General features: G+C 46.3%; 1 protein-coding gene across 1 annotated transcript in view; it reads right to left on the bottom strand.

Moving 5' to 3' along the window:
• LOC137312964 (alpha-2-macroglobulin-like) overlaps positions 1 to 23205 on the bottom strand; it is a 144823-nt gene that overhangs the window by 30970 nt on the left and 90648 nt on the right. Inside the window, exons 24-28 of the mRNA XM_067979323.1 lie at positions 12426 to 12602; positions 7465 to 7546; positions 4821 to 4977; positions 2148 to 2228; positions 1308 to 1362 (exon numbers count right to left, since the gene is read on the bottom strand). Of these exons, the coding sequence (XP_067835424.1) occupies positions 1308 to 1362; positions 2148 to 2228; positions 4821 to 4977; positions 7465 to 7546; positions 12426 to 12602 (552 nt within the window). The remainder of the gene's footprint in view (positions 1 to 1307; positions 1363 to 2147; positions 2229 to 4820; positions 4978 to 7464; positions 7547 to 12425; positions 12603 to 23205) is intronic.

Raw genomic sequence — 23205 nt, 5'->3', positions numbered from 1 at the left:
AGGAGTGACGGACTGGAGTCAGGCGTAGGCTCAGACCGGGGAGTGAGGGACTGTAGTCAGGCGTAGGCTCAGACCGGGGAGTGAGGCACTTGAGTCAGGTGCAGTCCCAGACCGGGGAGTGAGGGACTGGAGTCAGGTGTTGGCTCAGACTGGGGAGTGAGGGACTGGAGTCAGGAGTAGGCCCAGACTGGGGAGTGAGGGACTGGAGTCAGGCGTAGGCTCAGACTGGGAATTGAGGTTTTGGAGTCAGGTGTAGGCCCAGACCGGGGAATGAGGGAATGGAGTCAGGTGTAGTCTAAGACCGGGGAGTGAGGGACTGGAGTCAGGTGTAGGCCCAAGCCCTGGAGTGAGTTACTGGAGTCAGTTGTGGGCCCAGACCGGTGAGTGAGGGACTGAAGTCAATTGTAGGCCCAGACCGGGGAGTGAGGGACTGGAGTGAGGTGTTGGAACAGACCGGGGAGTGTGGGACTGGAGTCAGATGTAGTCTAAGACCGGGGAGTTAAGGACTGGAGTCAGGTGTAGGCCCAGGCTGTGGAGTGAGGGGCTGGAGTCGTGTGTAGGCCCAGACCGGGAGTGAGGGACAGAAGACAGGTTTAGGCCCAGACCGGGAAGCGAAGGACTGGAGTCGGTTGTCGGCCCAGAACTTGGAGTGAGGGACTGGATTGCGGTGTAGGCCCAGTCCGGTGAGTGAGGGACTGGAGTCAGGTGTACGCCCAGATCGGGGAGTGATGGACTGGAGGCAGGTTTAGGCCCAGACCGGAGAGTGAGGGACTGGAGTCAGATGTCGGCCCAGACCTGGCAGGGAGGCACTGGAGTCAGGTAGATGCCCAGGCCGGGCAGTGAGCGACTGGAGTCAGCTAGATGCCCAGACCGGGGAGTGAGGGACTGGAGTCAGGTGTGGGCCCAGACCGGGGAGTAAGGGACTGGACTCAGGTGTGGGCCCAGACCGGGGAGTAAGGGACTGGAGTCAGGTGTGGGCCCAGACCGTGGAGTGAGGGACTGGAGTCAGGTGTACGCCCAGAACGAGGAGTGAGGGACTGGAGTGATGTGTAAGCCCAGACCGGGGAGTAAGGGACTGGAGTCAGATGTCGGCCCAGACCTGGCAGGGAGGCACTGGAGTCAGGTAGATGCCCAGGCCGGGCAGTGAGCGACTGGAGTCAGCTAGATGCCCAGACCGGTCAGTGAGGGACTGGAGTCAGGTATCGGCCCAGCCCGGGCAGTGAGGGACTGGAGTCGGGTATGGGCCCAGACCGAGCAGTGATGGACTGGAGTGAGGTCCACGGCTGGGGCAGGACGTTGATACTCACCTTCCTGGTACCTGCTTGTCGGTTGATGCCGCCATTCTCTGTACACCTCTTCGGCCTGGAAGCAGAAACATCTCGGTGAGTTTGTTGGCAAGCCCAAGCTCGCGCTCGCTGTTGACCCAAACTTTCCCCTCTGACCCCCTGCACGCTGATCCCCCGTCACACCTTGATGGCCTGACCGCCTTTGATCCCGCTGTTGGCTATCCCGCTCACTCCCCGATAACCACCTTGTCTCCTTTCCATTCTGACCCTCCATTGGCCCCCCTTTCATCCTTTGACCATCTGTTCTCCCTGTCCCCATCCCTTCATCACCCCTTGACGCTTGTCACCCTGACCCCTCGTCACCCGTTAACCCCCCGTCCCCTTGATCCCGTGCACCCCTGAAACCCCATTAACACCCCTGACATCCCTTGATCCCCGGGTCTCCCTGATCAGCGCATTGACCAACCCGTCCCGCTGTCAACTCGTGAATCCCCCATCCCCCTGTCCCACTGATCACCCATTGACCCCATGACCCCCGTACTCCCGCTCACAACTCGACACCCTGCCCCCCTTGACCTCTGCTTGCCCCCCATGAACCCCTCGACCTCCCTGTTCCCTCCGTCTCCTTTTTTCACCCCTTGTCTCTCTAACCCCGTCTCATATTTTCCCTTTTCCAATCTTCATCCCGCTCTCCTCTTCACGGAGGTCACACCTCAGTCTGTCACACGAAGCCATCATGATGGTTTGATACACCAGTCCACCACATTTCCGTCACACAAATCTGTCACAGCTCGTTGTCACGCCCGTCCCCCGCCTCCAAACCCCGAGCGCCGTAACGCTCCAGGACCAAAGGTCTCTTACCATCAAACGGTCCGTTTTGTTCAATTCGAGTAAGGTCGAGGTGACGTAAGCTGACAGCGAAATGTGATCATCGACTCCACCCTGAGGGGATGGAAACAAGTCAAGATCCGACAGTGCAGCGCTCCTTTGGTACTGGCCCTCCGACAGTGCAGCGCTCCCTGAGTACTGACCCACCGATAGTGCAGCGCTCCTTCGGTACTGACCCTCCGACAGTGCAGCGCTCCCTAGTACTGAGCCACCGATAGTGCAGCAATCCCTCAGTCCTCACCCTTGGACTGTGCAGCGCTACCTCAGTACTGATCCACCGACAGTGCACCACTCCCTCAGTACTGATCCACCGACAGTGCAGCAATCCCTCAGTACTGACCATCCGACAGTGCAGTGCTCCCTCGGTACTTTTTTTTTTATTCGTTCACGGGATGTGGGCGTCGCTGGCGAGGCCAGCATTTATTGCCCATCCCTAATTGCCCTCGAGAAGGTGGTGGTGAGCCGCCTTCTTGAACCGCTGCAGTCCGTATGGTGACTGTTCTCCCACAGTGCTGTTAGGAAGGGAGTTCAGGATTTTGACCCAGCGACAATGAAGGAACGGCGATATATTTCCAAGTCGGGATGGTGTGTGACTTGGAGGGGATCGTGCAGGTGGTGTTGTTCCCATGTACCTGCTGCCCTTGTCCTTCTAGGTGGTAGAGGTCGCGGGTTTGGGAGGTGCTGTCGAAGAAGCCTTGGCAAGTTGCTGCAGTGCATCCTCTGGATGGTGCACACTGCAGCCACAGTGCGCCGGTGGTGAAGGGAGTGAATGTTTAGGGTGGTGGATTGGGTGCCAATCAAGCGGGCTGCTTTATCTTGGTTGTTGTCGAGCTTCTTGAGTGTTGTTGGAGCTGCACTCATCCAGGCAAGTGGAGAGTATTCCATCACACTCCTGACTTGTGCCTTGTAGATGGTGGAAAGGCTTTGTGGAGTCAGGAGCTGAGTCACTCGGCGCACAATACCCAGCCTCTGACCTGCTCTCGTAGCCACAGTATTTATATGGCTGGTCCAGTTCAGTTTCTGGTCAATGGTGACCCCCAGGATGTTGATGGTGGGGGATTCGGCGATGGTAATGCCGTTGAATGTCAAGGGGAGGTGGTTCGACTCTTTCTTGTTGGAGATGGCCTTTGCCTGGCACTTATCTGGCGCGAATGTTACTTGCCACTTATGAGTCCAAGCCTGGATGTTGTCCAGGTCTTGCTGCATGCAAGCTCGGAGTGCTTCATTATCTGAGGGGTTGCGAATGGAACTGAACACTGTGCAGTCATCAGCGAATATCCCCATTTCTGACCTTATGATGGAGCGAAGGTCATTGATGAAGCAGCTGAAGATGGTTGGGCCTAGGACACTGCCCTGAGGAACTCCTGCAGCAATGCCCTGGGGCTGAGATGATTGGCCTACAACAACCACTACCATCTTCCTTTGTGCTAGGTATGACTCCGGCCATTGTAGAGTTTTCCCCCTGATTCCCATTGACTTCAATTTTACGAGGGCTCCTTGGTGCCACACTCGGTCAAATGCTGCCTTGATGTCAAGGGCAGTCACTCTCACCTCACCTCTGTAATTCAACTCTTTTGTCCATGTTTGGACCAAGGCTGCAATGAGGTCTGTAGCCGAGTGGTCCTGGCGGAACCCAAACTGAGCATCGGTGAGCAGTTTATTGGTGAGTCAGTGCCGCTTGATAGCACTGTCGACGACACCTTCCATCACTTTGCTGATGATTGAGATTAGACTGATGGGGCGGTAATTGGCCGGATTGGATTTGTCCTGCTTTTTGAGGACAGGACATGCCTGGGCAATTTTCCACATTGTCTGGTAGATGCCAGTGTTGTAGCTGTACTTGAACGGCTTGGCTAGAGGCGCAGCTAGTTCTGGAGCACAAGTCTTCAGCACTAAAGCTGGGATGTTTTCGGGACCCATCGCCTTTGCTGTATCCAGTGCACTCAGCCGTTTCTTGATATCACGTGGAGTGAATCGAATTGGCCGAAGACTGGCTTCTGTGATGGTGGGGATATCGGGAGGAGGCTGAGATGGATCATCCACTCGGCACTTCTGGCTGAAGATGGTTGCAAACGCTTCAGCCTTGTCATTTGCTCTCACGTGCTGGACTCCGCCATCATTGAGAATGGGGATGTTTGCAGAGCCTCCTCCTCCCGTTAGTTGTTTAATTGTCCACCACCATTCACGACTAGATGTGGCAGGACTGCAGAGCTTTGATCTGATTCGTTGGTTGTGGAATCGCTTAGCTCTGTCTATAGCATGTTGCTTCCGCTGTTTAGCATGCATGTAGTCCTGAGTTGTAGCTTCATCAGGTTGGCACATCATTTTTAGGTACGCCTGGTGCTGCTGCTGGCATGCTCTTCCTGACTCCGACAGTGCAGCGCTCCCTCATTACTGACCCTCCGACAGTGCAGCACTCCCTCGGTACTGACCCTCCGACAGTGCAGCACTCCCTCAGTACTGACCCTCTGACAGTGCAGCACTCCCACAGTACTGACCCTCCGACAGTGCAGCGCTCCCTCAACACTGACCCTCCGACAGTGCAGCACTCCCTCAGCACTGACCCTCCGACAGTGCAGCACGCCCTCAGTACTGACCCCCAACAGTGCAGCACTCCCTCAGAAATGACCGCCCGAACCCCTTTACCTGCATGGCGTTGTTCCACAAATGGCCCACACTGGCGAAACAGCCCGACTCCAGACGGTATTTGAGGAAGAATCTGGTTGACTGGCGAAGGACGGAATCATCGATGAAGATAAACGTCCGAGCCTGGAGGAAGGATTTCAGCACAAAGGCTGTCAGCCTGAGTGAGAAAGAGAGAGAGAGTGAGGGAGTGAGGGTGAGAGAGAGATTGAGTGAGAGAGTGAGAGAGAGTGAGAGAGAGAGAGAGGGAGAGAGAGGGAGAGAGAGTATGAGAGAGTATGAGAGAGAGGGAGGTGCGGAGTGTGTCAGAGAGAGGGGTGCAAGGAAGTAACACGTCGGCGGTGCATCTATCTACTTCTCCCTCTCTCTCTCACTCCATCTCTCTCACTCCCTCTCTCTATCTCTCTCCGTTCCGTACTTCTGTCTCTCCCTCCCTCTCTCTGTCTTTCTACCCCCCTCTCTCCCCTCTCTTCCCCTCTCTCCGCCTCTCTCTCTTGCCCTTTCCCCTCTCTTCCTCATTCTCTCTTTCTCCCCTCTCTCTTCCTCGCCCTCTCTCTCTTTCTCTCCCATCTCTCCCCTCTTTCTCTCTGTATCTTGCTCACTCTCCCTCGCCCTCTTTGTCTCTCTCTCTCTATGTCTATGTCTGTCTCTCTGCCTCTGTGTCGCGATGTCTTTCTCTCTCTGTGTTTCTGTCTCTCTCTGTCTCTGTTTGCCTTCTCGCTCTCTCCCTCTGTCTTTCCGATTCTTCATCTCCCTCTCTGTCTCTCTCTCTCCCGTTCTCCCTTTCTCTCTTTGTCTTTCTGCCTATGTCACTCTCGCCCACCCCTCTGTTTCACTCTCTCTCTCCCTGTCCCACACTTTCTCCCTCCCAATCTCTCGGTCTCCGTCTCTCACTCTCTCCATCTGTCTCTTCCTCTTGTGTCTCACTTTGTCTCTCTTCCTCTCTTTCTCTGTCTCTCAGTCTCTCTCTGTTTCTCTCTATCTCTGTGTTCCTCTCTCTCTCTGTTTCTCTCGCTGTCTGTTTCTCTCGCTCTCTGTTTCTCTCGCTCTCTGTGTCTCGCTCTCTGTGTCCCTCTTTCTATCTCGCGCCCTCCACCTCTCTGTCTTTCTTCCGCTTCCTCTCCTTCTCCCTCTCTCCCTCTTCCTCTCTCCCTCGCTTCCTCGCTCTCTCCAGCTCTTCCTCTCCTTCTCTTTCTACCTGTCTTCATCACCTTCTCCCTCTCTGTCTCTGTCTGTCTGGCTCCCTCTCTCCCCGTCTCGCTCCCTCTCTCCCTGTCTCTTTCCATGACTCACACACTCTCTACTTCTCTGACTCTCCCTCTCTCTCACTCTCTCTCCCTCTGCCTCTCCTTCTCAGTCTCTCTCTCTCTGTCACCTTCTCTCTCCCCTCTCCTTCTCTCCTTCCTTGTAGCTCTCTCCCTCCCTCTCCCTCTATCCTTCTCTGCCTCTCTCCCTCTCTCCCTGTCTCACTCCCTCTCTCCCTGTCTCACTCACTCTCTCCCTGTCTCACTCCCTCTCTCCTTCTCTGCCTCTCCCTCTCTCTCCCCTTCTCTCCTTCTCAGTCTCTCTTTCACTCTGTCTCTCCCTCTCTACCTCCCTCCGTCCCTGTCACTCTCGTCTCCCTCCTCTCTCTCTCCCTCCCTCCTCTCTCTCTCTCTGTCTCCCTCCCTGTCTCCCCCTTCTCTGTCTGTAAGTCTCTCTGTCTGTTTGTCTCTCTTTTTCCCTCTCTCTCTCTGTCACTCTCCTCTCTCTCTCTCTATTCTCTCTCTGTCTTTCCCCTCTCTGTCTCCTCTCTGAAGCTCTTCTCCACCTCTCTCTGTCTCTCCCCTCTCTGCCTCTCACCAATCTCTGTCCACCTCTCTCTGTCTCCCCCTCTCTCCTCTCTCTCCTCTCTCTCTGCCTCTCTCCTCTCACTCTTTCTGTCTCTCTCCTCTCTCTCTCAATCTCTCCCTCTCTCTCTCAATTTCTCTCTCCCTCCCTCTCTCTCTCCCCTCTGTCTCTATTTCCCTCTCTCCCCCCTCTCTCTCTCTATCCACTCTCTATCTCTCCACTCTCTCTCTCACAATATAACTCTCTTACCCAATACACACTTTCCCATTCATAGGACAGGTTCAGGAGCAGGGACCCAGGAAAATTAACGCGCTCCCGAACCATGGGGTCACTGAGGACAATTGTGGACACCCCCGGGGAGATTAGCTAACACAGTACAGGCCGGAGACGGAGCCTGGTCCTTGCCTGCTCTGTATGTGTGTGTTGTGTGTGTGTGTGTGTTTGGGGGTGGAGGTCGCAGCACAGGCCGGGGACAGAGCCTGGACCTTGCCTGCTGTGTGTGTGTGTTGGGGGGTGGTGGGGTGGGAGTCTCACTACAGGCCGGGGACGTAGCCTGGGCCTTGCCTGCTGTCTGTGTGTGTGTTGGGTGAGGTCGCAGCACAGGCCGCGGATGGAGACTGGGCCTTGCCTGCTGTGTATGCGTCGGGGAGTGGGGGGGCGAGTGGTGGGGGTCTCACTACAGGCCGAGGACAGAGCCTGGGCCTTGTCTGCTGTGTGTGTGGGGCTGAGTCCCCCAGAGGCCAGGCCGTGCCCTCTCTGTGTACTGGGGATGCCCATGGTTTGTGAGTGTGACTGGAATGGGTGGAGAAACAGATACCAAGTGTTCCCCTCGGGATCACTCTCCCCGAACGCGCTGAAGGAACCATCATTGTGTTTGAACGTCAGTTGGCGCTGGTAACCTGTGGGGGAGGAGAGAGAACGAATTAATTCTAGGTTAAACGTGGCACAGAGAGAGAGACAGACAGACAGAGATAGAAATTCAGAGCGAGAAAGAGAGAGAGACAAAGAGAGAGAGAGACAAAGAGAGAGAGAGATAGAGAGAGAGAGGGATACAGAGAGAGAATGAGAGAGAGAGAGATACAGAGAGAGAGAGAGACCCGGATAGAGACACAGAGAGAGAGAGACAGAGATAGAGGCACACCGAGAAAAAGAGACCGAGATAGAGAGAAAGAAAGACAGAGATAGAGACACAGATAGAAATAGAGACAGAGATAGGGGCACAGAGAGAGAAAAAGACAAAGAGATAGAAACACAGAGCGAAAGAGAGACAGAGATAGAGACATCAAAGAGAAAGAGATACAGAGATGCAGACACAGAGAGAGAAAGAGAGACAGAAATAGAGGCACAGAGAGAGAAAGGGAGACAGAGATAGAGAGACAGAGAGAGAGATAGACTGAGATAGAGATGCAGGGAGAAAGAGAGACAGAGATAGAGACACGCAGAGAGAAATAGAGACAGAGGTGGAGACACAGAGGGAAAGAGAGACAGAGAAATTAACAGTGGGAGAGAGACAGAAAGAAACAGAGAGAAAAAGAGAGACAAAGAGAGAAAGGGAGACATAGATAGAGACACAGAAATAGAGAACGAGAGACAGAGAGACAGAGAGAGAGAGAAATATAGATAATGAAGAGACATGGAGAGAGCCAGAGACAGAGGCAGATAGAGAGAGAATGAGGGACAGAGATAGAGACAGAGAGAGAGGCAGAGAGAGGGATACAGAGATAGAGACGGAGAGAGAGAGAGAGACAGAGAGAGAGAGAGCGATAGCAAGACAGAGAGAGAAAGAGAGACAGAGATAGAGACTCAGAGAGAGTCATGTCACTGAGCGGCTACAGGGCATTCTCAAGGGGGAGGGGGAGCAGGCAGAGGTCGTGGTCCACATTGGGACCAACGACATAGGTAGGAAAGAAGATGAGGTCCTGCATCAAGAATTTAGGGAGCTAGGTAGCAGATTAAAGAGCAGGACCTCAAATGTTGTAATCTCTGGATTGCTCCCAGTGCCACGGGCTAGTGAGTATAGAAATAGGAGGATAGAACAGATGAATGCGTGGCTAAAGAGTTGGTGCAGGAGGGATGGTTTCAGTTTCCTGGATCACTGGGCCTGCTTCTGGGGAAGGTGGGACTTGTACAAGTCAGACGGGTTGCACCTGAACCAGAGCGGGACAAATATCCTTGCGGGGAGGTTTGCTAGCACTGTTGTGGGGGGGGGGGGGGGGGGGGGTTAAACTAACTTGGCAGGGGGATGGGATACAGAGTGGAGCTACAATAGGGGGAGTTGTGCAGCCAAATATAGAGAAAAAAACAAGTCAGCTTGGAAGACAGGGCAAATATGTGAGGGCAAGGCTGGATGTCATCTATTTTAATGCAAGGAGTCTTGCAAATAAGGTGGATGAACTGAAGGTGTTGATAAACACATGGGAGTATGATATTGTTGCTGTCACAGAGACATGGTTGAGGGAGGGGCAAGACTGGCAGCTCAATATTCCGGGGTACAGAATCTTCAGGCGAGACAGAGGGGGAGGTATAAGAGGAGGGGGGGTCGCAATATTAATTAAAGAATCAATTACTGCCATAAGGAGGGATGATATATTAGCGGGTTCCTCTAATGAGGCCATATGGGTGGAGCTTAAAAACAAAAAGGGGGCAAGCACTTTGATGGGAGTGTACTACAGGCCCCCAAACAGTCAGGGGGAGATAGAGGAACAGATATGCAGGCAAATCTCAGAAAATTGTGCAAATAATAGGGTAATAATAGTGGGGGATTTCAACTTCCCCAATATTAACTGGGATACTCAAAGTGTAAAAGGCTTAGAGGGTACAAAATTCTTAACGTGCATCCAGGAGAGCTTTTTGAGCCAGCATGCAGAAAGTCCTATAAGAGAGGGTGCGGTACTGGACCTAATTCTAGGGAATGTGGCCGGCCAAGTGGAAGAAGTGCTAGTAGGTGAGCACTTTGGTGACAGTGACCATAATTCGGTGAGATTTAAGGTGGTCATGGAAAAGGACAGGGAGGGGCCGGAAATAAAGGTTCTAAATTGGGGGAAGGCCGATTTTAATAGGATAAGGCAGGATCTGGCCAAAATGGACTGGGATCAGCTGCTTGTAGGAAAATCCGCATCGGAGCAATGGGAGTCTTTCAGAAGGGAAATTGAGACCATACAATGGCAACATGTTCCCGTAAAGGTCAAGGGTGGTTCCAAGAACTCCAGGGAACCTTGGATGTCAGGGGATAAACGAGAATGGATTAGGAAAAAAAGGAGGGCTTTTGGCAGATACAAAAGGCTAAAGACGGAGGAAGCCCTAGAGGAGTACAAAAAGTGCAGGGGGTTACTTAAAAAAGAAATTAGGAGATCAAGGAGGGGCCATGAAATAACACTGGCGAGCAAAATAAAGGAAAATCCTAAGATGTTTTATAAGTATATTAAGGGTAAGACGATGACTAGGGAAAAAATAGGGCCCATTCGGGACAAAAATGGCAATCTGTGTGTGGAGCCGGCAGATGTAGGAGGGGTTCTAATGAATTTTTTGTATCTGTTTTCACTATGGAGAAGGACGATGTAGACATAGAAATACGGCAGGGGGACTGTGATATACTCGAACATATTAACATCGAGCGGGAGGAGGTATTGGCGGTTTTCGCAGGCCTAAAAATGAATAAATCCCCAGGCCCGGACGAAATGTATCCCAGGCTACTGTGTGAGGCAAAGGAGGAGATTGCGGGGGCTCTGACACATATATTCAGAACCTCTCTGGCCACAGGGGATGTGCCAGAGGACTGGAGAACCGCTAATGTAATACCATTATTCAAGAAGGGGAGTAGGGAAAAACCGGGGAACTACAGGCCAGTGAGCCTAACATCAGTGGCAGGAAAATTATTGGAAAAAATTCTGAAGGACAAAATTCGTCTCCACTTGGAGAAGCAGGGATTAATCAGGAATAGTCAACATGGCTTTGTCAAGGGAAGATCATGTCTGACTAATTTGATTGAATTTTTTGAGGGGGTGACGAGGCGTGTGGATGAGGCTAACGCAGTGGATGTGGTATACATGGATTTCAGTAAGGCCTTCGATAAAGTCCCCCACAGGAGACTGGTCAAGAAGGTACGAGCCCATGGAATCCAGGGTGCCTTCGCACTTTGGATACAAAACTGGCTTCGTGGCAGAAGGCAGAGGGTGATGGTCGAAGGTTGTTTTTGTGACTGGAAGCCTGTGGCCAGTGGGGTACCACAGGGATCGGTGCTGGGTCCCTTGCTGTTTGTGGTCTACATTAATGACTTGGATATGAATGTAAAAGGTATGATCAGTAAGTTCGCTGATGATACAAAAATTGGTAGGGTGGTAAATAGCGAGGAGGATAGCCTCAGTCTGCAGGACGATATAGATGGGTTGGTCAGATGGGCGGATCAGTGGCAAATGGAACTTAACCCGGAAAACTGCGAGGTGATGCACTTTGGAGGGACTAACAAGGCAAGGGAATAGACAATGAATGGGAGGACCCTAGGCAAGACAGAGGGTCAGAGGGATATTGGTGTGCAAGTTCACAGATCCCTGAAGGCGGCGGAACAGGTAGATAAGGTGGTAAAGAAGGCATATTGGATACTTGCCTTTATTAGCCGAGGCATAGAATATAAGAGCAAGGGGGTTATGATGGAGCTGTATAAAACACTGGTTAGGCCACAGCTGGAGTACTGTGTGCAGTTCTGGTCGCCACACCACAGGAAGGATGTGATCGCTTTGGAGAGGGTGCAGAGGAGATTCACCAGGATGTTACCATTGCTGGAGCGCTTCAGCTATGAAGAGAGACTGGGAAGATTGGGTTTGTTTTCCTTGGAGCAGAGGAGGCTGAGGGGGGACATGATTGAGGTGTACAAAATTATGAGGGGCACAGATAGGATGGATACAAAGGAGCTTTTTCCCTTCGTTGAGGGTTCTATAACAAGGGGACATAGGTTCAAGGTAAAAGGCGGGAGGTTTACAGGGGATTTGAGAAATAACTTTTTCACCCAGAGGGTGGTTGGAGTCTGGAACTCACTGCCTGAAAGGGTTGTGGAGGCAGGAACCCTCACAACATTCAAGAAGCATTTGGATGAGCACTTGAAATGCCACAGCATACAAGGCTACGGACCAAATGCTGGAATATGGGATTAGATAGACAGGGCTGATGGCCGGCGCGGACACGACGGGCCGAAGGGCCTCCATCCCTGCTGTATAACTCTATGACTCTATGAATCTATGACAACAGAGAGTTAAAGAGAAACAGAGATAGAGACACAGAGAGAGAGCAGACAGAGCGTGAAAGAGAGACAGATGTAGCGACACAGAGAGAGACAACAGAGAGAGAAAGAGAGACAGAGATGGAGACACAAAGGGACTGAGAGAGACAGACAGACAGAGAGGGGAAACAGACAGACACAATGATGCAGGCAAAATGATTCACACGGACAGACCCATAGTAATTCAAACACAAACAAGGCATTAGCACAGGCAGAGTGACAAAGAGAGAGAGAGACACACACATACACACTCGTGTACACACTAAGATACATAAACATACTGAAACTCACACAATTCCCCACACACTCACACTGTGTGACCCACTGACCCACCCAGTCTCTATCAGAGGGAGGAACACTTCATCCTCTCCGTCTGGGGCTGGGTATGACTTCAGGTCCCCGCGTACGAGAACCTGGCAGGGAGCTAACCCACATGAACCCATCGAGAGACTCAACACCTGGGGGTGGGGATCATTTGGATGCGGAGACTCTTGAAAGCATCGTACCTGTCTGTAGGAAGCTGATCGCCTTGGCCTGGATTTCCTCGGTGAGCTGATTGGTTTGATTCAGGTACCTCTGTACATAGATATTAGGGGCGAATTTCACCATATTCTGCTCCCCACATCCCGTGGGTAGTCTCAATAAACCATCGAGATTCTCCATCGCTGAACCCATGATGTCCCCTGGAGATAGGAGAGAGGGAGAGGCAATCACATGCACTTCAAAAACAGGAGATACACAATGATTGCATTCCGATTTATAGTTAGGTCAGATTGATTCAAAGACTTACAAATCCCAACGCCAACCTCAATTGCAGTCTCAATCCCAAACCCAACCACAATCTCAATCCCAATCCCACTCTCAATCCCAATCCCACTCTCAATCCCGATCCCACTCTCAATCCCAATCTCAATCTCAATCCCAATCACAAACCCAAACCCAATCTCAATCTCAATCCTAAACCCAATCCCAATCACAATCCCCATCACAATCCTGAACCCAAGATCAACCTCTAGATCAAACCCAATCCCAATCCCAATCTGAATCCCCATCACAATCCCAAACACAAATCTCAATCCCTATCACAATCCAAAACCCAACCACAATCCCAAATCCAATCTCAATCCCAATCACAAACTAAATTCCAATCCCAAACCCAATCTCAATCCCAATCTCAATCTCAATCACAATCTCAATCTCAATCTCAAACCCAAACCCAATCCCAATCTCAAACCCAAACCCAATCCCATTCTCAATCCCAATCTCAATCTCATTCCGAATCCCAAACCCAATCTCAATCTCAATCCAAATCTCAATCTCAAACCCAAACCCAATCCCAATCTCAATCTCAAACTCAATCCCAATCTCAATCCCAATCTCAATCTCAATCTCAAACCCAAACCCAATCCCAATCTCAATCCCAATCTCAATCTCAATCTCAAATCCAAACCCAATCCCAATCTCAAACCCAAACCCAATCTCAAACTCAAACCCAATTTCAATCTCAATCCCAATCTCAATCTCAATCCCAATCTCAATCTCAAACTCAATCCCAATCTCAATCCCAATCTCAATCTCAAACCCAAACCCAAACCCAATTGCCATCTCAATCTCAAACTCAAACTCAATCCCAATCTCAATCTCAATCTCAAACTCAATCCCAATCCCAATCTCAATCCCAATCCCAATCTCAATCCCAAACTCAATCCCAAACTCAATCCCAAACTCAATCTGAATCCCAACCATAATATCAATCCCAATCTCAATCTCAACACCAAACTCAATATCAATCCCAACCACAGTGGCAATCCCAATCTCAATCTCAATCCCAATCCCAATCTCAACCCCAATCTCAAGCTCAAACCCAATGCCAATCCCAATCTCAATCCCCATCACCATCCCAAACCCAATCCCAATCCCAATATCAATCCTCATCACAATCCCAAACACAATCCCAAACACAAACACAAACTCAATTGCTATCACAATCCCAAATCCAACCACAACCTCAATGGGGGTACGGTAGCATAGTGGTTATTTTACTGGACTGGAAATCCAGAGGCCTGGACAAATAATCCGGAGTCATGAGTTCAAATCCCACCACGGCAGCTGGGGAATTTAAATTCAATTAATGAAATAAAATCTGGAATTAAAGTACTAGTATCAGTAATGGTGGCCATGAAACTACTGGAATATCATAAGAACCCATCTGGTTCACTAAAGTCCTTTAGGGAAGGACATTACCTGGTCTGGCCTATATGTGACTCCAGACTCACAGCAATGTGGTTGATTCTTAATTGCCCTCTGAAATGGCCGACCTAGCCACACAGTTGTAAAATATCGCTTAAAAAAGTAATAATAAGACTAAAACCTGACGGACCAGCCAGCATCGGACCACGAGGCACCGGCACTGTGGGAGAACCTTCACCACACAGACTGCAGCGGTTCAAGAAGGTGGCTCTCCATCACCTTCTCAAGGGCAATTAGGGATGGGCAATAAATGATGGCCTTGCTAGCGACGCCCTCATCCCATGAACGAATAATAAAAAAAATCCCAATCTGAATCCCAATGCTAAACCGAATAACAAACCTAATTTAAATCTCAATCCCAGACCTAACAACAATCTCAATCTCAATCCCAATCCAAAGCCCAAACCCAATCCACATCACAATCCGAAACCCTACCACAATTTGAATCTGAGCACCAAAACCAATCTCAATCTCAATCCCCAAAACACAACCCAATCTCAATCCCCAAAACACAATCCCAATCTCAATCTCAATCCCCAAAAACACAACCCAATCTCAATCCCCAAAATACAACCCAATCTCAATCTCAATCCCCAAAACACAACCCAATCTCAATCTCAATCTCCCAAACACAATCCCAATCTCAATCCCCAAAACACAACCCAATCTCAATCCCCAAAATACAACCCAATCTCAATCTCAATCCCCAAAACACAATCCCAATCTCAATCCCCAAAACACAACCCAATCTCAATCCCCAAAATACAACCCAATCTCAATCTCAATCCCCAAAATACAACCCAATCTCAATCTCAATCCCCAAAACACAACCCAATCTCAATCCCCAAAACACAACCCAATCTCAATCTCAATCCCCAAAACACAATCCCAATCTCAATCCCCAAAACACAACCCAATCTCAATCCCTAAAACACAACCCAATCTCAATCCCCAAAACAAAACCCAATCTCAATCCCAAAGCACAACCGATCTCATACCCAGAAAACACAACCCAATCTCAATCCCAAAACACAATCACAACCTCAATCCCCAAAACACAACCCCAATATCAATCACAAAAACTTAACCCAATCTTAATCCCCAAACACAACTCCAATTTCAATCCCCAATACACAACCTCAATCTCAATCCCCAAAAAAACAATCCCAAACTCAATCCCCATTACACAACCTCAATCTCAATCCCTTAAAAACAGCCCCAATCTCAATCCCAAAACATAGCATCAATTTCAATCCTGAAACAAAATCTAAATGTCAATACCAAAATACAATCGCAATCATAATCCCAAAAACACAACTCCAACCTCAATCCTCAAAATACAATCCCAATCCCCAAAACACAATCCCAATTCCCAAAACTAAACCCGAATTTCAATCAAAAATTACAACTAGAAATTCAATCCCAAAAGATACCCCAATATCAATTTTGAAAATACCTTGATCGCAATCCCCAAAGGCACAATCTCAATCATAAAAAACATAAACAAACCTGTATCTGTAAACAGAAACCCAATCTTTATCTGTGTAACTCAACCCATCACAATCCCCAAAACACAACAACAAACTCACCCCCAAAACACAACCCCAATCTCAATCCCCAAAACACAACTCCAATTTCAATCAGCAAAATGCAACCACAACCTCAATCCACAAAAAACAACTCCAATCTCATTCCCAAAACATAATCCCAATCCCCCAAAACACAATCCCAATCTCAATACCAAAAACAAAATCCCAATCTCAGTCCCCAAAATACAAGTCCAATCGCAATAATCAAAACACAACATCATTCTTAATTCCTGAACACAATCTCAACCTTAAACGCAAAACACAATCCCAATCTCAATCACCAAAACAAAATCCCAATATAAATAGCAAAAAACACAATTCCAATCTCAATCCTCAAAAACGCAATCACAATCTCAATCCCAAAAACACAATCGTAAACTCAATCCACAAAAACACAATCCCAATCTCAATCACCAAAACAAAATCCCAATCTAAATAACAAAAAACACAATTCCAATCTCAATCCGTAAAAACACAATCCTAAACTGAATCCCCAAAACAACAATCCCAAACTCAATCCACAAAAACACAATCACAATGTCAATCCCCAAAACAAAATCCCAATCTCAATTCTTAAACACAAAAGCAATCTTAACTCCCAAAAACACAATCCCAATCTCAATCAGCAAGACAAAATCCCAATCTAAATAAACAAAAACACAATTCCAATCTCAATCCTCCAAAACACAATCCTAAACTAATTCCCCCAAAACACAATCCCAATCTCAATCCCCAAAAACACAATCACAATCTCAATCCCAAAAACAAAGTCCCAATCTCAATCTTTAAACACAACAGCAATCTCAATCCCCCAAACAAAATCACAATCACAATCCCCAAAAACACAATCCTAATCTCAAACCCAAAACAAAATCGAAATTTCAATCCCAAAGCCCATTGCCATTCTCAATTCCGAAAACACAATCCCAATCTCAATCCCCAAAACACAATCCCAATCTCAATCCCCGAAAACACAATCCGAATCACAATCCCCAAAAACACAATCCAATCTAAATCCCTAAAAACACAATCCCAATTTCAATCCCAAAAACCATTGCCATTCTCAATCCGCAAAACACAAACCCCAATCTCAATCCCCAAAAAACAATCCCAATCTCAATCCCCAAAAACACAATCCTAAACTGAATCCTCCAAAACACAATCACTATCATAATGCCCAAAACAAAACCCCAATCTCAATCCTTAAACACAAAAACAATCTCAATCCCTCAAAACACAATCACAATCTCAATCGCAAAAGGAGAATCCCAATATCAATCACCAAACCCAATGCCATTCTCAAACCCCAAAACAAAATCCCAATCTCATTCCCAAAAACACAATCCCAATCTCAATCATCAAAAACACAATCCTAAACTGAATCCCCTCAAACAAATCCCAGTCTCAATCCCCAAAAACACAATCACAATCTCAATCCCCAAAACAAAATCCAAATCTCAATTCTTAAAAAAAAAGCAATCTTCATTCCCAAAAAAACAATCCCAATCTCAATCCCCCAAAACACAATCCTAATCTCAAACACAAAAAAACAATCCCAATCTCAATCCTAAAACAAAATCCCAATCTCAATCCCCAGAATTCAATCGCAGTCTCAATCCCACAAAACACAATCCCAATCTCAATCCACAAAAACACAATCCTAATCTCAATCCCAAAAACACATTCCCAAACACAATCACCAAAACACAGTCCCAATCTCAATCCACAAAACACAATCCAAGTCTCGATCACCAAAACAAATTCCAAACTCAATCCCCCAAAACACAATCACAATCTCAATCCCAAAAATGCCATCCCAATCTCAATCCCAAAGATACAATCCCAATCTCAATCCCAAAAACAGAATCCCAATCTCAATTCCCAAAACCCAATCCCAATCTCAATCCTCAAAAACACAAATCCAATCTCAATCCTCAAAAACACAATCCCAATCTCAATCCCAAAAACACAATTCCAATCTGAATCCCCAAATTACAAAGTCAATCTCAATACTCCAAAACACAATCCAAATCTCAATCCCCCAATACACAATCCAAACCTTAATCCCCCAAAATACGATCCCAATCTCAATCCCAAAACAAAATCCCAAATTAAATTCCAAAACACAATCCCAATCTCCATCAAAACACAATCCCAATCCCCAAAATACAATCCAAGTCTCAATCACCAAAACAAATTCCAATCTCAAACCCCATAAACACAATCCCCATCTCAATCCCAAAAAACACAATCCCAATCTCAATCCCAAAAGTAATTTCCAATCCCAATCTTCAAAACACAATCCCAATCTCAAACGCACAAAATACATTCACAATCTCAATCCCCCAAAAGACACATCTAATCTCAATCCCCAAAAACACAATCCCAAAACACAATCCTAATCTCAATCACCAAAACGCAATCCCAGTCTCAATCACCAAAAAAAATCCCAAACTCAATCCCCCAAAACACAATCCCAATCTCTATCACAAAAACACAATCTCAAATCTCAATCCCAAAAACACAATCTCAAATCTCAATCCCAAAAACACAATCCCAATCTCAATCACCAAGAAAACAATCCCAATCTCGACCACAAAAACACAATCTCAAATCTCAATCCCCAAAACACAATCTCAATCCCAAAAACACAATCCCAATCTCAATCCCACAAAACACAATCCCAATCTTAGTCTCAAAAACAAAATCCCAATCTCACTCCCCAAAACACAATCCCAATCTCAATCACTAAAAACACAATTCCAATCTCTATCTCGAAAACAAAATCTCAATCTAAATCCCGAAAAACACTAAACCCAATCTCAACCCGAAAAAAACACAATCCCAGTCTCAATCACCAAAAACACAATTCCAATCTCAATCACAAAAACACATTCCCAATCTCAAGCCCCCCAAAAATGCCAACTCAATCAACAAGGAAACAATCGCAATCTCTACCACAAAAACACAATCTCAAATCTCAATCCCAAAAACACAATCTGAAATCGCAATCTCAAAAACAAAATCCCAATCTCAATCCAAAAAACACAATCCCAATCTCAATCCCATAAAACACAATCCCAATCTCAATCACTATAAACACAATCCCAATCTCTATCTCGAAAACAAAATCTCAATCTAAATCCCCAAAAACACAATCCTAATCTCAATCACCAAAAACAAAATCCCAATCTCAATCCCACAAAATCAAATCACAAACTCACTCCCCCAAAACAGAAACACAATCTCAATCCAAAAATCAACATCCCAAACTTAATCACCAAAAACACAATCCCAATCTCAATCCCCTAAAACACAATCCCAATCTCAATCCCGTAAATAAAATCCCAATCACAATCACCAAAAGGACAATCCCAATTTCAATTCGAAAACACAATCCCAATCTTAATCCACAAAAACATACTCCAAATCTCAATCACCAAAACACAATCCCAATCTCGCTCACTAAAAACACGATCCCAATCTCAATCCCCACAAAACAATCCCAATCTCAATTCAAAAACACAATCTCAATCTCAAATTACAAAAACACAATCTCAATCTGAATCTCAATCAGCAAAAACACATTCCCCATCTCAAACCCACAAAACACAATCTCAATCCCCAAAAACACAATTCGAATCTCTTTCACTAAAAATACTAACTAAATCTCAATCCCCATTACAGAATTCCAATCTAATTACCCAGAAACACAATCCCAATCTCAATCCACAAAAACACTATTCCAATATCAATCCCCCAAAACAAAATCCCAAACTCAATCCCAAAAGGCAAGCAACTTCAATCCCCAAACACACAATCGCAATTTCAATCCTCAAAAATAAAATCCCAATCTCAATCCACTAAAACACAATCCCAATCTCAATCCCAAAAAGACAATCCCAATCTGAATCCGAAAAACACAATTCAAGTCTTAATCGCCAAAAAACAATCCCAATCTCAATCCCAAAAGTACAATTCCAATCTGAATCCCCAAATCACAACCCAAATCGCAATCCCCCAAAATACAACCCCAAACTCAATCCCCAAAAACACAATCAAAATCTCAATCACAAAACAAAATCCCAATTTCAATCCCAAAACACAATCCCAATCTCAATCAAAACCCAATCCCAATATGAATCCCCAAAACACAATCCAAGCCTCAATCGCCAAAACAAATTCCAATCTCAATCACCATAATCACAATCCCAATATCAATCCCAAAAAACACAATGCTAATCTCAATCCCCAAAACACTTTCCCAATCCCAATCACCAAAACACTTTCTCAATCTCAATCCCCAAAAACACAATTCGAATCTCATTCACTGAAAATACGAACTAAATCTCAATCCCCATAACAGAATTCCAATTTCAACCCCAAAACACAATCCCAATCTCAATCTCAAAAAGACAATCAATCTCAATCCTCAAAAAAACAATCCCAATCTCAATCCCCTAAAACACAATCCCAATCTCAATCCCCTAAAACACAATCCCAATCTCAATCCCAAAAAGACAATCCCAAAAACACAATCCCAATCTCAATAACGGAAAATACAATCCCAATCTCAATCCCAAAAAGACAATCCCAATCTCAATCCCAAAATCACAATCCCAATCTCAATAACGGTAAAAACAATCCCAATCTCAATCCCCAAAACACAATCCCAATCTCAATAACAGAAAACACAATCCCAATCTCAATCCCCTAAAACACAATCCCAATCTCAATCCCAAAAAGACAATTCCATTCTCAATCCCCAAAACACAATTCCAATCTCAATCACCAAATATAAAATCCCAATCTCAATCCCCAAAACACAATCCAAATCTCATTGCTCAAAAACACAATCCCAATCTCAATCACCAAAACACTTTCTCAATCTCAATCCGCAAAAACAAAATTCGAATCTCATTCACTAAAAATACGAACTAAATCTCAATCCCCAGAACAGAATCACGATCTCAACCCCAAAAGCACAATCCCAATCTCAATGCCCCAAAACACAATCCCAATCTCAATAACGGAAAACACAATCCCAATCTCAATCGCCAAACACAATCCCAATCTCAATCCCCTAAAACACAATCCCAATCTCAATCCCAAAAAGACAATCCCAATCTCAATCCTCAAAACACAATCCCAATCTCAATCACCAGAGTTAAAATCCCAATCTCAAGCCCCCAATACACAATCCCAATCTCAATCCCCAAAAACACAACCCCAATCTAAAAAACCCAAAACACAATCCCAATCTCAATCACCAAAAACACAATCCCAATCTCGATCAATAAAAATACAATCGCAATCCCAATCCCCACAAAACAATCTCAATCTCAAAATCACAAGCACAATCTCAAAGCCACAAAACACAATCACAATCTCAATGCCCGAAAGCAGAACCCCAGTCTCAATCACTAGAAACACAATCCCAATCTCAATCCCCAAACACAAAATCCCAATCTCAATCCTCAAAAATACAACCCCAATCTCAATCCCCTAAAACACAATCCCAATCTCAATCCCAAAAAGACAATCCCAATCTCAATCCTCAAAACACAATCCCAATCTCAATCACCAGAGTTAAAATCCCAATCTCAAGCCCCCAATACACAATCCCAATCTCAATCCCCAAAAACACAACCCCAATCTAAAAAACCCAAAACACAATCCCAATCTCAATCACCAAAAACACAATCCCAATCTCGATCAATAAAAATACAATCGCAATCCCAATCCCCACAAAACAATCTCAATCTCAAAATCACAAGCACAATCTCAAAGCCACAAAACACAATCACAATCTCAATGACCGAAAGCAGAACCCCAGTCTCAATCACTAGAAACACAATCCCAATCTCAATCCCCAAACACAAAATCCCAATCTCAATCCTCAAAAATACAACCCCAATCTCAATCCCCTGAAACACAATCCCAATCTCAATCCCAAAAAGAAAATACCAATCTCAATCCCAAAAACATAATGCAAATCTCAAACTCCAAAAACACAACCCCAATCTCCAAAGCCCAAAACACAAAAAAGTAACGAAAGGATTGATAAAGAAAGGGAAGATAGATTATGAAAATAAATTAGATCAACATATAAAGACAGATAGCAAGGGTTTCTATAGTTACATAAAAAGAAAAAGGGTGGCTTAGGCAGACGTAGGTCCCTTAGAGGATGAGACCGGGAAATTAATGGTGGGAAATATGGAGATGGCAAAAATGCTGAACAAATTTTTTTTTCAGTATTTACGGTAGAGGACACTAAGAATAGCCCAGCACTGGACAAACAGGGGGCTCTAGGGGGGCGGGGGGGAGGAGCGAAATTCGATTAAAATTACTGAGGAATTGGTACTCAGTAAATTAATTGGACTCAAGGCGGATAAATCCCCTGGACCGGATTGCTTACATCCTAGGGTCTTGAGGGAAGTGGCAGTGGGGATTGCGGATGGTTTGGCAATAATTTTCCAAAATTCTCTGGACTCGGCAAAGGTCCCGGCAGATCGGAAAACTGCTCATGTAAAACACTTATTTCGAAAGGGTAGTAGGCAGAAGGCTGAAAATTAGAGACCAGTTAGCCTAACATCTGTGGTGGGTAAAATTTTGGAGTCTATTATTAAGGAGACAGTAGCGGAACATTTGGATAAACATAATTTAATAGGACAAAGTCAGCATGGCTTTACGAAGGGGAAGTCATTCCTGACAAATTTGCTTGAGTTCTTTGAGGACATAACGTAAAGGGTGGATAAAGGGGAACCAGTGGACGTAGTGTATTTAGACTTCCAGAAGGCATTCGACAAGGTGCCACAGAACAGATTATTGGTCAAGATAAAGAATCACTGGATTGGGGGTAATATTCTGGCATGGGTGGAGGGTTGGTTATCTAACAGGAAGCAGAGAGTTGTGATAGATGGTTCATTCTCGGACTGACAATCAATGGCCTGTGGTGTTCCGCAGGGGTCGGTGCTGGGTACCCAGCTCTTTACAATCTATATTAACGATTTGGAGGAGGGGACCAAGTGTAACATATCAAAGTTTGCAGATGATAAAAAGATGGGTTGGAAAGTAGAGAGTGTGGAGGACATAAAAAACCTACAAAGGGATATAGACAGGCTGGGTGAGTGGGCGGTAATTTGGCAGATGCAATACAATATTTGAAAATGTGAGGTAATGCACTTTGGCAGGAAAAATCAGAGAGCAAGTTATTATCTTAATGGCGAGAAACTGGAAAGTACTGCAGTAAAAAGGGATCTGGGGTTCCGAGTGCAAGAAAATCAAAAAGTTAGTATGCAGGTGCAGAAGGTGATCAAGAAGGCCAACAGAATGTTGTATTTTATTGCTCGGGGGATAGAATATAAAAACAGGGAGGTATTGCTGCAGTTATATAAGGTATTGGTGAGACCACACCTGGAATACTGCATACAGTTTTGGTCTCCAT

This window comes from Heptranchias perlo, unplaced genomic scaffold (genome assembly GCF_035084215.1).
Source record: "Heptranchias perlo isolate sHepPer1 unplaced genomic scaffold, sHepPer1.hap1 HAP1_SCAFFOLD_44, whole genome shotgun sequence".
NCBI lineage: Eukaryota > Metazoa > Chordata > Chondrichthyes > Hexanchiformes > Hexanchidae > Heptranchias > Heptranchias perlo.
This window is presented reverse-complemented; position numbering and strand designations above follow the sequence as displayed.